The 11,943-nt window shown below is 33.9% G+C and overlaps 1 protein-coding gene across 3 annotated transcripts; it reads left to right on the top strand.

The window, feature by feature from the left end:
* Positions 1-1,187: 1,187 nt before the first annotated feature.
* On the top strand, positions 1,188-7,427 carry scamp5a (secretory carrier membrane protein 5a). Of its 3 annotated transcripts, XM_016551047.1 has the most exons (8): positions 1,188-1,388; positions 1,484-1,602; positions 3,274-3,329; positions 3,519-3,638; positions 4,251-4,407; positions 4,520-4,621; positions 5,057-5,174; positions 6,425-7,427. In XM_016551047.1, exons 3-8 carry the CDS (start codon positions 3,323-3,325, stop codon positions 6,611-6,613), a joined length of 693 nt encoding a protein of 230 aa, XP_016406533.1. In that variant the 5' UTR covers positions 1,188-1,388; positions 1,484-1,602; positions 3,274-3,322; the 3' UTR covers positions 6,614-7,427. The 3 variants fall into 3 exon arrangements, with proteins under 3 accessions (XP_016406533.1, XP_016406534.1, XP_016406535.1); XM_016551048.1 differs by lacking the exon at positions 1,484-1,602; XM_016551049.1 differs by lacking the exons at positions 1,188-1,388; positions 1,484-1,602 and adding an exon at positions 2,065-2,117.
* The last annotated feature ends 4,516 nt before the right edge of the window (positions 7,428-11,943 follow it).

Raw genomic sequence — 11,943 nt, 5'->3', positions numbered from 1 at the left:
ATTTATTACATTTTATTTATTAGTGTTATTAGTTTAGTGCACAGTGTGTTCTTGCATATGTAATGGGCAGTGTTAATAATAATAATAATAATAATAATAATATTTTAGTTTACTTTTACTGTATTTCTTCAAAATAAAATTTATATATATATATATATATAAATAACATATTGAGAGAAATATACAATATAATATATTACATTACATGGATATACAATTTACTGTAAGTACTGTAATATATATTTGTGTTTTGTATTGTAATTACAATACAAATTACAAATATATATATATTACACAACTTACAAATTACTGTAGGTTGTAATAAAATTCTGTATGTATTAAGTGATAAATTTATTAAGTTCATAGAAATATAATATACAGTATATGCAGTAATATCATATATTACATATACAAGTTACTGTAAGTACTGTAATATTTTATTTATATACATATATCTACAGATTACTGTAAGTAGTAAGCTTCTCTACAGCTAAGCAACAATTTTCCTGTGTATGTTTCCTTTGAAAAAAAGCTGTATGTAATACAGCTACTTGGCCTTATTTAGGATATGTATCTTAACGTGTTTTGCCATCATTCCCATTTTTCCTCCTAATGTATGTGTCTGATACTCCTTTATATGTTATGAACTATATGTGATAAGTGTAAGAATTACACTGTAAAATGATTTTTTTAAAAGTTGTTAATAAACAGAGTATTGCAGTGCTTTTTACAAGAAAATATTATTTCAGGTTTTACCTCAAAATCTTTTTTAAAGACATATGCTTCAGTACCGTGGAGAGCGGTCTCGCGGCGTTTGAGGTCAGTGAGAGTGAAGGAATGAAGTATCGCGAGTCTAGAGGCCTCACGATCTGATGTATTCAGCATCACACACACTCACAATACACTCATCCCTCGCGCCTTTCTTTATGTTCATAAAAAAGCTATTTAAATGCATCTTTCTCTTTTAACAGTCATTGTCAACTTTTTTTCTTCTCTTCTCTTCCATATGTTCAGATGACATTGGATGTATTGTTGATACATTATGTGAGTGACACAATTTTGCATCGTGATTACGCAATGACGTCACCGCGCAATGACATCGCGTCATTTAGCAACTTTTAGCAACAAATCAACCTTCCTTTAGCAACTTCCCCTGAAAATTAGTTGGCAACACTGCGCGGAACGGATGCTCATCTCCGCGCGTGCGTGTGTAGGAGTGCCGTGACGTGACTGTTTTCCCTCCCATATTCCCAATATCGTCTCATAAGCATAACGGATTTGGAAAACATCACCATCACAAGTGCATCGATCATTGAATGGAAAGTGGTTTATTAGATGCGAGTGGGCGCGTGCATCGGCAACATATTCTTGGGTGAACGCTCGAGAAGGTAAGGGGAACGGTTTTCACCCATGCTTTTCACTTTCTCGCCCGTGTTTTTCACATTTATGCACTTAGAGCAGATGTATTGTGTCTTATTTACAGGGAAAATCAGAAATACGTGCTATCTTTAGCTTGCACTGTTGAATAAAACGCCTTCCCGTTCAGCACCATCTTTTCGCTTGAAGGGCGCTCTGCTCTGCTCGACCTCGATCCGCTCTGAAGCGAGTCAAAATGTTTTAGCTAAATATTCTCTTGCTTTTGTTTTCTCCTTCGAGTCTTGCGTTTTATAATGATACCTCCCATTTGGATGAATGGAATATAACGTTATGGCAACTAGATTATCATTTCATATCTATGTAGCCTACCACCCTGGCGACATGCCCTTCACGTTGCAACCGGGTTTGGCTAGATCCGAGCGAGAAAAACCGCCCTGCAATCGGTTGATAATAATCGCTACAAATAAATGGTTGATAATAATCGCTGCGAATAAACGCGACATAATAAATAATTAAAAGTGTAGTCGCTACGAATAAACGTTTGTGAATATTCGCTACAAACGGTTTATAATAATCGCTACCAAACGACTCGTTCAATGTTCGAATTGTTCGAATCATTCTTTATTCTATTAACTCTAATCGTGTCGTCTTGACAGATGAATATGGTCAAATAATGGATGATTAAGTTACCAGGCCTCATAAACCTGTATTCCTTATGAATTTCGAGCAGCAAATGAGAGGTAATGATAATAACAATCCACAGTTACAGTGTGACAATCACAATTTTTCATGTTTGAAAATATTCCAATATTACTCAGAATTTAGCAATATTACATTTTTAGCGTCATGCAAATGCATTAATCTGATTGTCATAAAAACATTAAAACAGTGTTTTATAAAAAATGTTAGTAATCAGAACTTGGAATATTAATCTGGAATTAATGGAATGTTCACAGTGAATTAATGCATTATGTGAATCTCTAAACAGAAGATGTAAAAAATAAAGCTATATTCAGGCCAACTTGGGAATTTTCTGTGGGTTTTTAGAAATAGTTTTAAGAGTTGTTAGCTTTGGATTTATAAATTCATTTTTGTGATAAACATTACTTGAAGATATTTTTACCTTTTGTTCTACAAACACAAAGTAATGCTTCAAATAGATTTTTGAAGCCGCTGTTTTTTTTTAAATAAATAAATTACTAACAAGTCGTCGTATTATTGTCATAAAAACATTAAAACAGTGTTTTATAAAAAATGTTAGTAATCAGAACTTGGAATATTAATCTGGAATTAATGGAATGTTCACAGTGAATTAATGCATTATGTGAATCTCTAAACAGAAGATGTAAAAAATAAAGCTATATTCAGGCCAACTTGGGAATTTTCTGTGGGTTTTTAGAAATAGTTTTAAGAGTTGTTAGCTTTGGATTTATAAATTAATTTTTGTGATAAACATTACTTGAAGATATTTTTACCTTTTGTTCTACAAACACAAAGTAATGCTTCAAATAGTTTTTGAAGCCGCTGTTTTTTTAAAAATAAATAAATTACTAACAAGTCGTCGTATTATCAGAATATTAATCATTTCAAAAATAATGTGCTTATCAGTGTTGCAGGCTGCTTAAGGTTTATAAGTGTCAAGTTTGTAATACTGAATAAGGAATCATTCCCTTTATTAGGGATGCTGGATCTAGCTTGTGTGCTAAGTTGTGTTTACTCAGGTTATTTCATTGTTACCAGGCCGTTTTACTAACCGAAGGCAAGCTTCCCTTTCACACTGGAATATATTGGATAATGAGGTTATAACCTCTTGTAGCCTATTATGAGCACTCCTTACAGTGTTTCATTGCAGTGTGTGAATTTGTTGTTGTGTGTCTGTAATGTGTGTTTTTACAGGTTTTTAAATATTAAAGTTTGACGTTGGTGATCTGAAAAAAGAATCTCCATGGCAGGTGAGAGCGTGTAACTTTCTTAAACCAAACTGAATTGTTAACATATTCAAGTACCATGGTATTTACATGGTACTGTAAGGTATTTCAAAGAATTGCATGGTCCTATCATGGTACATGTCCAAAGTACTATGGTATGTTTTATTAGTTTTGTTGGTGAACCAGGACTTTAATTTGTGTTTTTCCCCACAGAAAATAATTTCCCTCCTCTTCCACGGTTCATTCCACTGAAACCATGTTTTTACCAAGACTTCAACGAGATCCCAGACCACCAGCGTACAATGTGCAAACGACTGTATTACCTATGGATATGTACGTTGATAAAAATATTTCAGCATTTATTATATATTTTTGTGATATTCTCAGTGCATGTAATTTTATACAGTATATTGCAATCATGTGGCTTTATTTGTCATTACAGTGTCACCTTTGTTTTCAGTGTAAACACTGAGAGAAACAGACACACAAAAACGTGTTAATCTGTCAGTCCACAAGTAAAAATGTGGGGTGTCATATTACTCTTGTGTTATTGTCCAGTTTACTATGCTATAATGAGAATCACAAGCATTAGATTTGCTTTTGCAATGTAGGATATTCACAAAAGTCCTTTTATTTATTAGCACACTAATGGGAACTAATGGTTTGTTGAGATAAATGAAAATTTGTATTAGTATCTAAAATGAATTCTAGATTTGAGGTAGATTACTTAGCAATTAGATTTTAGTCATTGTATGTCATACATGTGCACATTTTTTGGTATCTGCCCTGTTCCAGTAGATGTGACAATTTCAGTTTTCCTTGTAATGTATCCATCAAATTATGAAACAAATACAATATTTACATATAAATGATATTTAGACATTCATTATAACGAAATGAAATTAGTTTTTTTAATGAAATTCTTTGTTTTTTTTCCCCTCACAGTGAATAGTGCCACCCTAGCAGTGAACCTGATTGGCTGTCTAGCATGGATGTGCGGAGGGGGCGGGGCAACCAATTTTGGGATGGCCATTCTGTGGCTGATACTGTTCACCCCATGCTCATACGTGTGCTGGTTTAGGCCCATCTACAAGGCCTTCAAGTGAGTTCAATTAATGATGAGCTGTGGCATTCCGAGATGTTTTAAAATAGTCTTTGAGTTGTAATCGTGTCATTGTGCACAACCCTAATGCAGTTCACTTTTTCTTTCACAGGACGGACAGTTCTTTCAACTTCATGGCATTCTTTTTTGTCTTCATGGCGCAAGTGGTGATTAGTATCATCCAGAGTGTTGGAATCCCAGGATGGGGAGTGTGGTAAGAACTGCTCATAGTGTTTAAGAAATTGGATGGATGGATGAATGGATGGATGGATGAATGGATAGATAGATAAACCATTATGGTGGATTAAATAAACAACTCAACATGCTAGGTCAAAGTAACCCACGGTTGGTTGTGTCCATATTTAACCCAGCAGTGGTTTGCAAAACAACCCAAACTGGGTTATTTTTAACCCAACAGTAATGTAGATAGATACAGCAAATCTGGGTCAGTTCCAGTTGAGTTACCCTATAGAAACTCAAATGACTCATATACTCTCTTGCGTCACATAATATTTTTAGCGCACATATATTATAGTCTGTTTAGATTTTATTAGGATGTTATGAATTTATACAGTCATTTCATGTAGTTTACTTTCTAACTACCATGTTAATGAGGAGAATATGTCTTCTTTATGTACTTGTATTACAGTGGCTGGCTGGCCACCATCACTTTTTTCAGCACTAATATTGGCTCTGCTGTTGTTATGCTGATTCCAACCATAATGTTCACTGCCGTGGCTGTTCTCTCGTTCATTGCGCTCACCAAGGTACCCGTTACTGTTCCTCCATCATTATTGTTTTGAATATACAAAGGTCTCATGATATTTCCTGAAATTCAAGCAATTACTAATTTATGCTGAGGGTAATACCTTAATATTAACAATATTGTTTTTTTTGTTGATTAACATTACAGTACTCTCCTACTTCTCTTTTTTTCCTGTACAGTTTTTCCTGCAGAGTTTCTGAAGAGGGTCTTGTGCTCAGATTTACTAAAAAAGTTTTTAAATGTGAATTTTTTTTATTTTTTATTAATATCTGCAATTTATTTATTATTGGTTGTATGAAAATTACTGGCATATCAGCCACAATATTTAATTATACACAATTTAGTAACAGTAATCGTTAACAATTATTGAAATTAATATCAATTTTTATACTGTACATTATAATGTTGTCATAAGTAATTTTGGTTTAAAACATTTAACAGTGTGTTTTTTGTTATTTTAGACAAAATATTATAAAATCATGTTTTTATTATTATTATTTTTTATTTAATATCCTCCATTTATCGGTTATTGGTTCTATGAAAATAGTTATTGGCTTACGTATTGGCCACTGTTTTTAATCTTTAAAAACACTAATAATCTAATAACAGTAATCTTTAACAGTAATGGAAATTAATAACCATTTTTAATACTGTACATTATAATGTTGTGATGCCCAAATTCACTTTAAAACATCTAAAACGTTTGATTTTAGTGAGTGTTTTTATTATTATTTTACACAAAATATTATAGAATAATTGTTTTAATATCTGCCATTTATCAGTTATTGGTTGTATGAAATTAATTATTGGCTTACATATCAGATACTATTTTTAATCTTTAAAAACACTAGTAACAGTAGTCTTTAACAAGTGTCTTTAGATTATTTTGGACAATTGTTGTTGTTGTTATTATTATTATTATTAAATATTTGCCATTTATTGGTTCTATGAAAATAATTACTGACTTACATGTCAGCCACATTTTAAATATCCCTGTGTATAATTTTATAGCTCTATCCTCTAAATGCTGACAATTATTTAATTTTTGGTCTGTTTTTCTTAGGATTCCTGAGCAAAGTAGATATTTTGTAGCAAAGTCAATGGTTAAATGAAAGCAAGTCTGTATATTGAACATCAAATATATTCCGATTTTGTCAAACTGGATAAATTAATTGTCGCCTGGTTAGAACACGTGATCTGCTGAGCTATAAAAGGTCAACTTTTGAGCAGTAAAATTGTCTTCTGTCTCAGGTTCACAACTTGTACCGTGGCAGCGGGGGCAGCATGAGCAAGGCTCAGGAAGAATGGACCACCGGCGCTTGGAAGAACCCTCACGTCCAACAGGCAGCACAGCAGGCAGCTATGGGGGCTGCACAGGGGACCATGCAGGGTCAACAGTACTCGGCTGCCCCAACTTACAACTATGATGAGCCAATGTAGATCCTTTTCAGCCACAATGGGGGGAGGGGACAGAAACAGGGTATTTGGAGGGGGCGTTCCAGAGGGATAAAGTCAGTGGTTGAAATGGGGGAAGGGAGAAAGGAAAGATATAAGACAATTTGAATTCAAACAAGTTTCCAGCAGTACAACAATACATAAGCTTTTGCTTAAACTGTTCTACAAGTGTGTGATAGTTTAAGGAGTTGCTTTCGGTATTTAGAACTCCTCAATAGGAAAATATCAGTCTTGCCATGTGGTATTACGGCAGATTTAATTAACAGTTATGTAGTGTTTCTCCACTTATCGTGTTTCAAACATGGCTGAACTAGACCACCAGTAAGGAAACATTCCAAAGCTCACTATGTCTCTATAGTAACTAGATTCTCAGATTCGTCAGTGTGGTATTTGCAAGCCAGTTCTATGTTTTGTTTGGCTGTTAGTATTCAAGAACACATTTCGACTATTTAGCAAACGCATCTTTACTCTCACGTCTTACAAATAAACGTACGTTTTATTCACAAAGAGAAGAAATGATCAGCTTTTGGAAGTAAATTGACTGGTATTTACTTGATCTTGCAGTTGAAAAAGTATAAACCCAGTTAACAGGGAACGTTCTGAGAACTTTAGCAATGTTCTCTCAAAGTTATAAACAAACGTTCTTCTAGTAACGTTCAATGTTTGTTCAAAGTTATCTGGTCTTTAATAATGTTCTCGAATGTTAGCACAGTGTTATTCATACACCATTCATGGAACGTTTTTCTTCTAAAACGTTTTAGTTGGACATTCGTCTAATGTTTTTTAAATATTACTACTTGTTTCAGAATGTTCAGGGAACACATTCCCATAATGTTTGCAAAATGTTCCGTTTTGTCTAACTAAGAAACGTTTTTTAAAACATTAAAAAAACTACATTTTGAAAGTTCAGAGAACATTCAGAAATACCGTTTTCACAACTTAATGGGAACATTAGCAAAACGTTCTTAGAACATATTTTTGTTTGCTGGGAAGTTTATAAACATTACATTGTTTCTGTTGAGCACTTTACATCAAGTGCAAGTACAAAGAAAGTTTGTTTTCATTTTCTGTGGAAAGCCATATGTTTATGTTGTTTTAGTTCGTGTGTATTCGCGTCGTATTTTCGTTTGTGTTAAATGTTGTTGACATTTTAGTGAATGCAGTTGTGCTTATTAACATTGTTTTCTTTACCTCAGGATTTAATCGTCTCATTTTACTGATGATGTACTGTAGCTGAGGTTCGGCTAACGAAATTGATTGGACAAAATATTTGTACATGTACATGTTGTACGTTTGTACAATAATTGATTTAAACGCTCTCGAATAGAGTATGTATTTAATCTGCTCTTAGCTACAGACTTGTTATATATTTCAATCCATTATGATCTCAATCTGCGATGAAGGCTGATATTTTAATGTTCTCATTGTCTCAGAAATCGTATCTGTTGGTTTGCGTATAATCTCAGATTGAATTTCAGTAATTTCTGTAAAATATGGCTTCTGGGTGGTTTATTCCTCACTGGTTTAAACCCTACAAGTAAAGCATATTATAAAGTAATATTGTCTCAAGTACAGTATACAGTATGGTATCATATTAGTTATTAATTACTTTCATAGTGATGTACTGTAGTCCTTTGCATCTCCCCAACATTATGTCCACGTCTAACAATTTTTCTTTACATTTTCTGAAAATATGTTCTCTATTATGCATCGACAAGCAATTTCTGTGTGAAATTCCTGAATTACAGATATCTAGAGATTATTTAAACTCTTTCGGACCTGAAAATTGTGGATTTGATATATACAGTAGAGAATTTATTTAGATTTGTTGTTCCAATTCAACGGAATTTACAGTCTGAGGAGCTAGTGATGAATAGATGCTCGACTGTGAAACTGGGTCATAGTTATATGAAAATAGAGTATGAAATAGTTTAAAATAATAGTGTACAATATATGTAATATGACATCTCAATGTCTGTATCAAGGCTTGTAAAATACTTGCAATCATTTCAAGAACTGTGAAACATCAATATGCCCATGTGTGATACTATTCATGTCTGTTTGGGGAGTTTTTCTATGTGCTTTTTGTTGAAATTCCGTTAATGTGTGTATTTGGATGTTTTGAATGTAGCTTGTTCCACAATGTGATGTTTAGTACACTATTGTGGGGCTTGGTAAGACAGGACTTCCTGTCCAAAGCTTTGGCTGAGGTTTCATCCCTAACTGACACCCATAGTCCTCTTGTGCCCTCAAGTGGACTGGATGTGTATAATTTACCTGTTTGTTTTCTGGCAGTAGCCTAATAAGAAAACATTGACAGAAGCAATATCGATATCTGTCATGCATGATTTGATCACATCAACAAGTGTGAATGTTATATTTCAGCCGCACCAGCAAAAGCTAAGGTCACTGTCCTTTCCAAGACCCGCCATGTTTTTTTGTGCCCTGATCTTCATGCCTGTGTATCCCAACAGTAGATAAAGCCTTGTTCATACTGTAAAGTTAAATGAGTGGAAAGATGCCAGTAGAGAAACAGATAGTGGTCTTTGTATAGTGAGTTGTGTGTGGTGCTTGGTAAATTTGTGAATTGAACCAAACCTTGTGCCATGTGTACAAAGGCACTCTGTATGTGTGTAGATGTTAATTATTTTGTCAAGTCTAAAGTGGAATGTATTGTTGACTTGGAGACAAGAACTACTGTCCAGTACATTTTACAGGTTTCCATTTTTATTTACTTCTCTTTTTATTTTTTTGTATTTTTTTCTTGAATTATAAGAGTCAAACATTTAAATTACTTTGTACTAATATAAATTTAGCCATATTTTTCTCCTCAGCTACTATATTTAGTGTACTTAATTTGTATTTAATGCAATGTAAACCTTAACATGTTAGGTTTCTTGAGAAAAGCTTACTTAAAAATCAATCAATCATGCAAACATGAAGCTCAATAGTTGTGATTTCTAAAGGTGGTTGTTTTTGAAGTTTGAGATGAATTGTTTTTTGGTTCATTTTGTATTACTTTTATATTATTTTGTCTCTCTCCCTGATGGATAATAAACATCTAGGCCTGGTTTCACAGACATATATATATATATATACACACACACACACACAGTGGAGATCAAGTTTAGAGAACAATTTATGAACACTTGATTTTTCAGAAATAATGTAATCTTCATTGTTCAAAATTTTAAGGAATTTTAGTTGTGGCTATACCATGCTAGCATGGTAGCTATCATTAAAATGAAAACAAAATATGAAAATTAAAATGAGCTAACATTAAAATTAAAACATTCAAAATATTAATAAAAAAACAGTATCTCAATGATACTAAAATAACACTGCACCTTGTAATGAAATTTTGTTCTGAATTGCACATCCAACAGTAGATGGCACTAAAAGCCTGGGTGGATTTCATCTGGTCTCTACTTACAGAGAAAAGTATACTACCATACTACAACACTTACCTATTTACAGTTAATAGTATGTATACTCAGCATTATTTATTGCGTATGTATACTACATGACTTACTACATTTGCAAAAAGGTTGAAGTAATTCAGGTACATATGAAGGAAAAAGGTAATGAAGGGCTTTGTAAGTGAGGGTTAGTATCTTAAAGACTGTAATGTCAACCTGAAGTAATGTCACCTGTCATTTTTAACATCTGCATCTTGACTCAATGACTAAACTGATAAAATGTATACCAATGTATACAAACTTGAATAAAAATGCAAAATCAAACCATATTTAAATATGAGATGCTACTTGTTGAATTAAACACAACATTAGCATACTATTATTTGAAACGATTTTACAGAAGCAGCATATCTTATTGAATGAAAGGCCTTGTTATAACATTTCACTGAAACACTGAAGTTGCATTCAGTGAAAAGATTGTATGAAATCAGGAACTGTTTTTGTTTCAGTCTTTTCTTAAAGAAGTAAATTTAACTAAGAGAAGAACAGATTACAAAAATCTTCTGAGCTGGTATTCTGTTTCAAGGACAAGAATTCAGTCGGTAGTGAATAAAAACAAAACCATTTGCCTCACCATTTTGGGGCATTGAAATAAGTTTCCTCCAACAGCTAGTACTTAGCCCTAAATGCATGCATAAATTGCCACACAAGCAATTAGGGTTGCATTAGCTTTCTGCAAATCTCAAAAGCTCAGCATTTAGCCCTCAGTTCCAACTTTTATTAAAATGGAGCACTTCAATACATTTTTAGTGCCTGTTAACATCCTGTGATTCAAAGTGTCAAGCATTTAAACAACAACTGCAAAACAACTAAGAACATTTTCTAAAGCAAATGTGAGTAGTGCTTGAACATGCTAATTCTGTGCATCGCAATGCTAGGATAGTTGCAAAGGTGTTGCTATTTTTATTATTTTTTTTTAGTTTTTTACAGGTTTTGAGCGTTTCATTGCATTGCTTTGCGATTGTTAGGGTGTTCTAAACGTTTCATTGCGTTGCTTTCCGAGTGATAGGGTGTTCTGAAAGTTTCATTCCGTTGCTTTGTGAGCATTTCATTGCATTACTTTGTGGTTGCTCAGGTGTTCTAAACGTTTCATTGCATTGCTTTGCGAGTGCTAGGGTGTTCTGAACATTTCATTGCGTTGCTTTGTGGTTGCTCAGGTGTTCTAAACGTTTCATTGCGTTGCTTTGCGAGTGCTAAGGTGTTCTGACTGTTTCATTCCATTGCTTTGCGATTGCTAGGGTGTTCTGAACGTTTCATTCCGTTCCTTTGCGATTGCTAGGGTGTTCTAAACGTTTCATTGCGTTGCTTTGCGAGTGCTAAGGTGTTCTGACTGTTTCATTCCGTTGCTTTGCGATTGCTAGGGTGTTCTGAACGTTTCATTGCGTTGCTTTGCAATTGCTAGGGTGTTCTGAACATTTCATTGCGTTGCTTTGTGATTGCTAGGGTGTTCTGAACATTTCATTGCATTGCTTTGTGATTGCTAGGGTGTTCTGAACATTTCATTGCGTTGCTTTGTGATTGCTAGGGTGTTCTGAACATTTCATTGCATTGCTTTGCGATTGCTAGGGTGTTCTGAGCATTTCATTCCGTTGCTTTGCGATTGCTGGGGTGTTCTAAACATTTAATCGCGTTGCTTTGCGAACATAGTGTGTTCTGAGCATTTCATTGCGTTGCTTTGCGATTGCTAGGGTGTTCTAAACATTTCATTGCGTTGCTTTGCGATTGCTAGGGTGTTCTAAACGTTTCATTGCGTTGCTTTGTGGTTGCTCAGGTGTTCTAAACGTTTCATTGCATTGCTTTACGATTGCTAGGGTGTTCTGAACGTTTCATTCCGTT

This window comes from Sinocyclocheilus rhinocerous, unplaced genomic scaffold (genome assembly GCF_001515625.1).
Source record: "Sinocyclocheilus rhinocerous isolate Xijiao unplaced genomic scaffold, SAMN03320098_v1.1 scaffold675, whole genome shotgun sequence".
In the NCBI taxonomy this organism is placed as follows: domain Eukaryota; kingdom Metazoa; phylum Chordata; class Actinopteri; order Cypriniformes; family Cyprinidae; genus Sinocyclocheilus; species Sinocyclocheilus rhinocerous.
The sequence above is the reverse complement of the archived record's forward strand: the minus strand, read 5'-3'. Positions and strand labels throughout refer to the sequence as shown.

Bases quoted from the DNA above. Each gene is read 5' to 3' on its own strand.
- scamp5a (XM_016551048.1), top strand. The intron at 4,408-4,519 runs GTGAGTTCAATT...TTTCTTTCACAG, and splicing joins CCCATCTACAAGGCCTTCAA to GACGGACAGTTCTTTCAACT. The intron at 5,175-6,424 runs GTACCCGTTACT...CTTCTGTCTCAG, and splicing joins CGTTCATTGCGCTCACCAAG to GTTCACAACTTGTACCGTGG.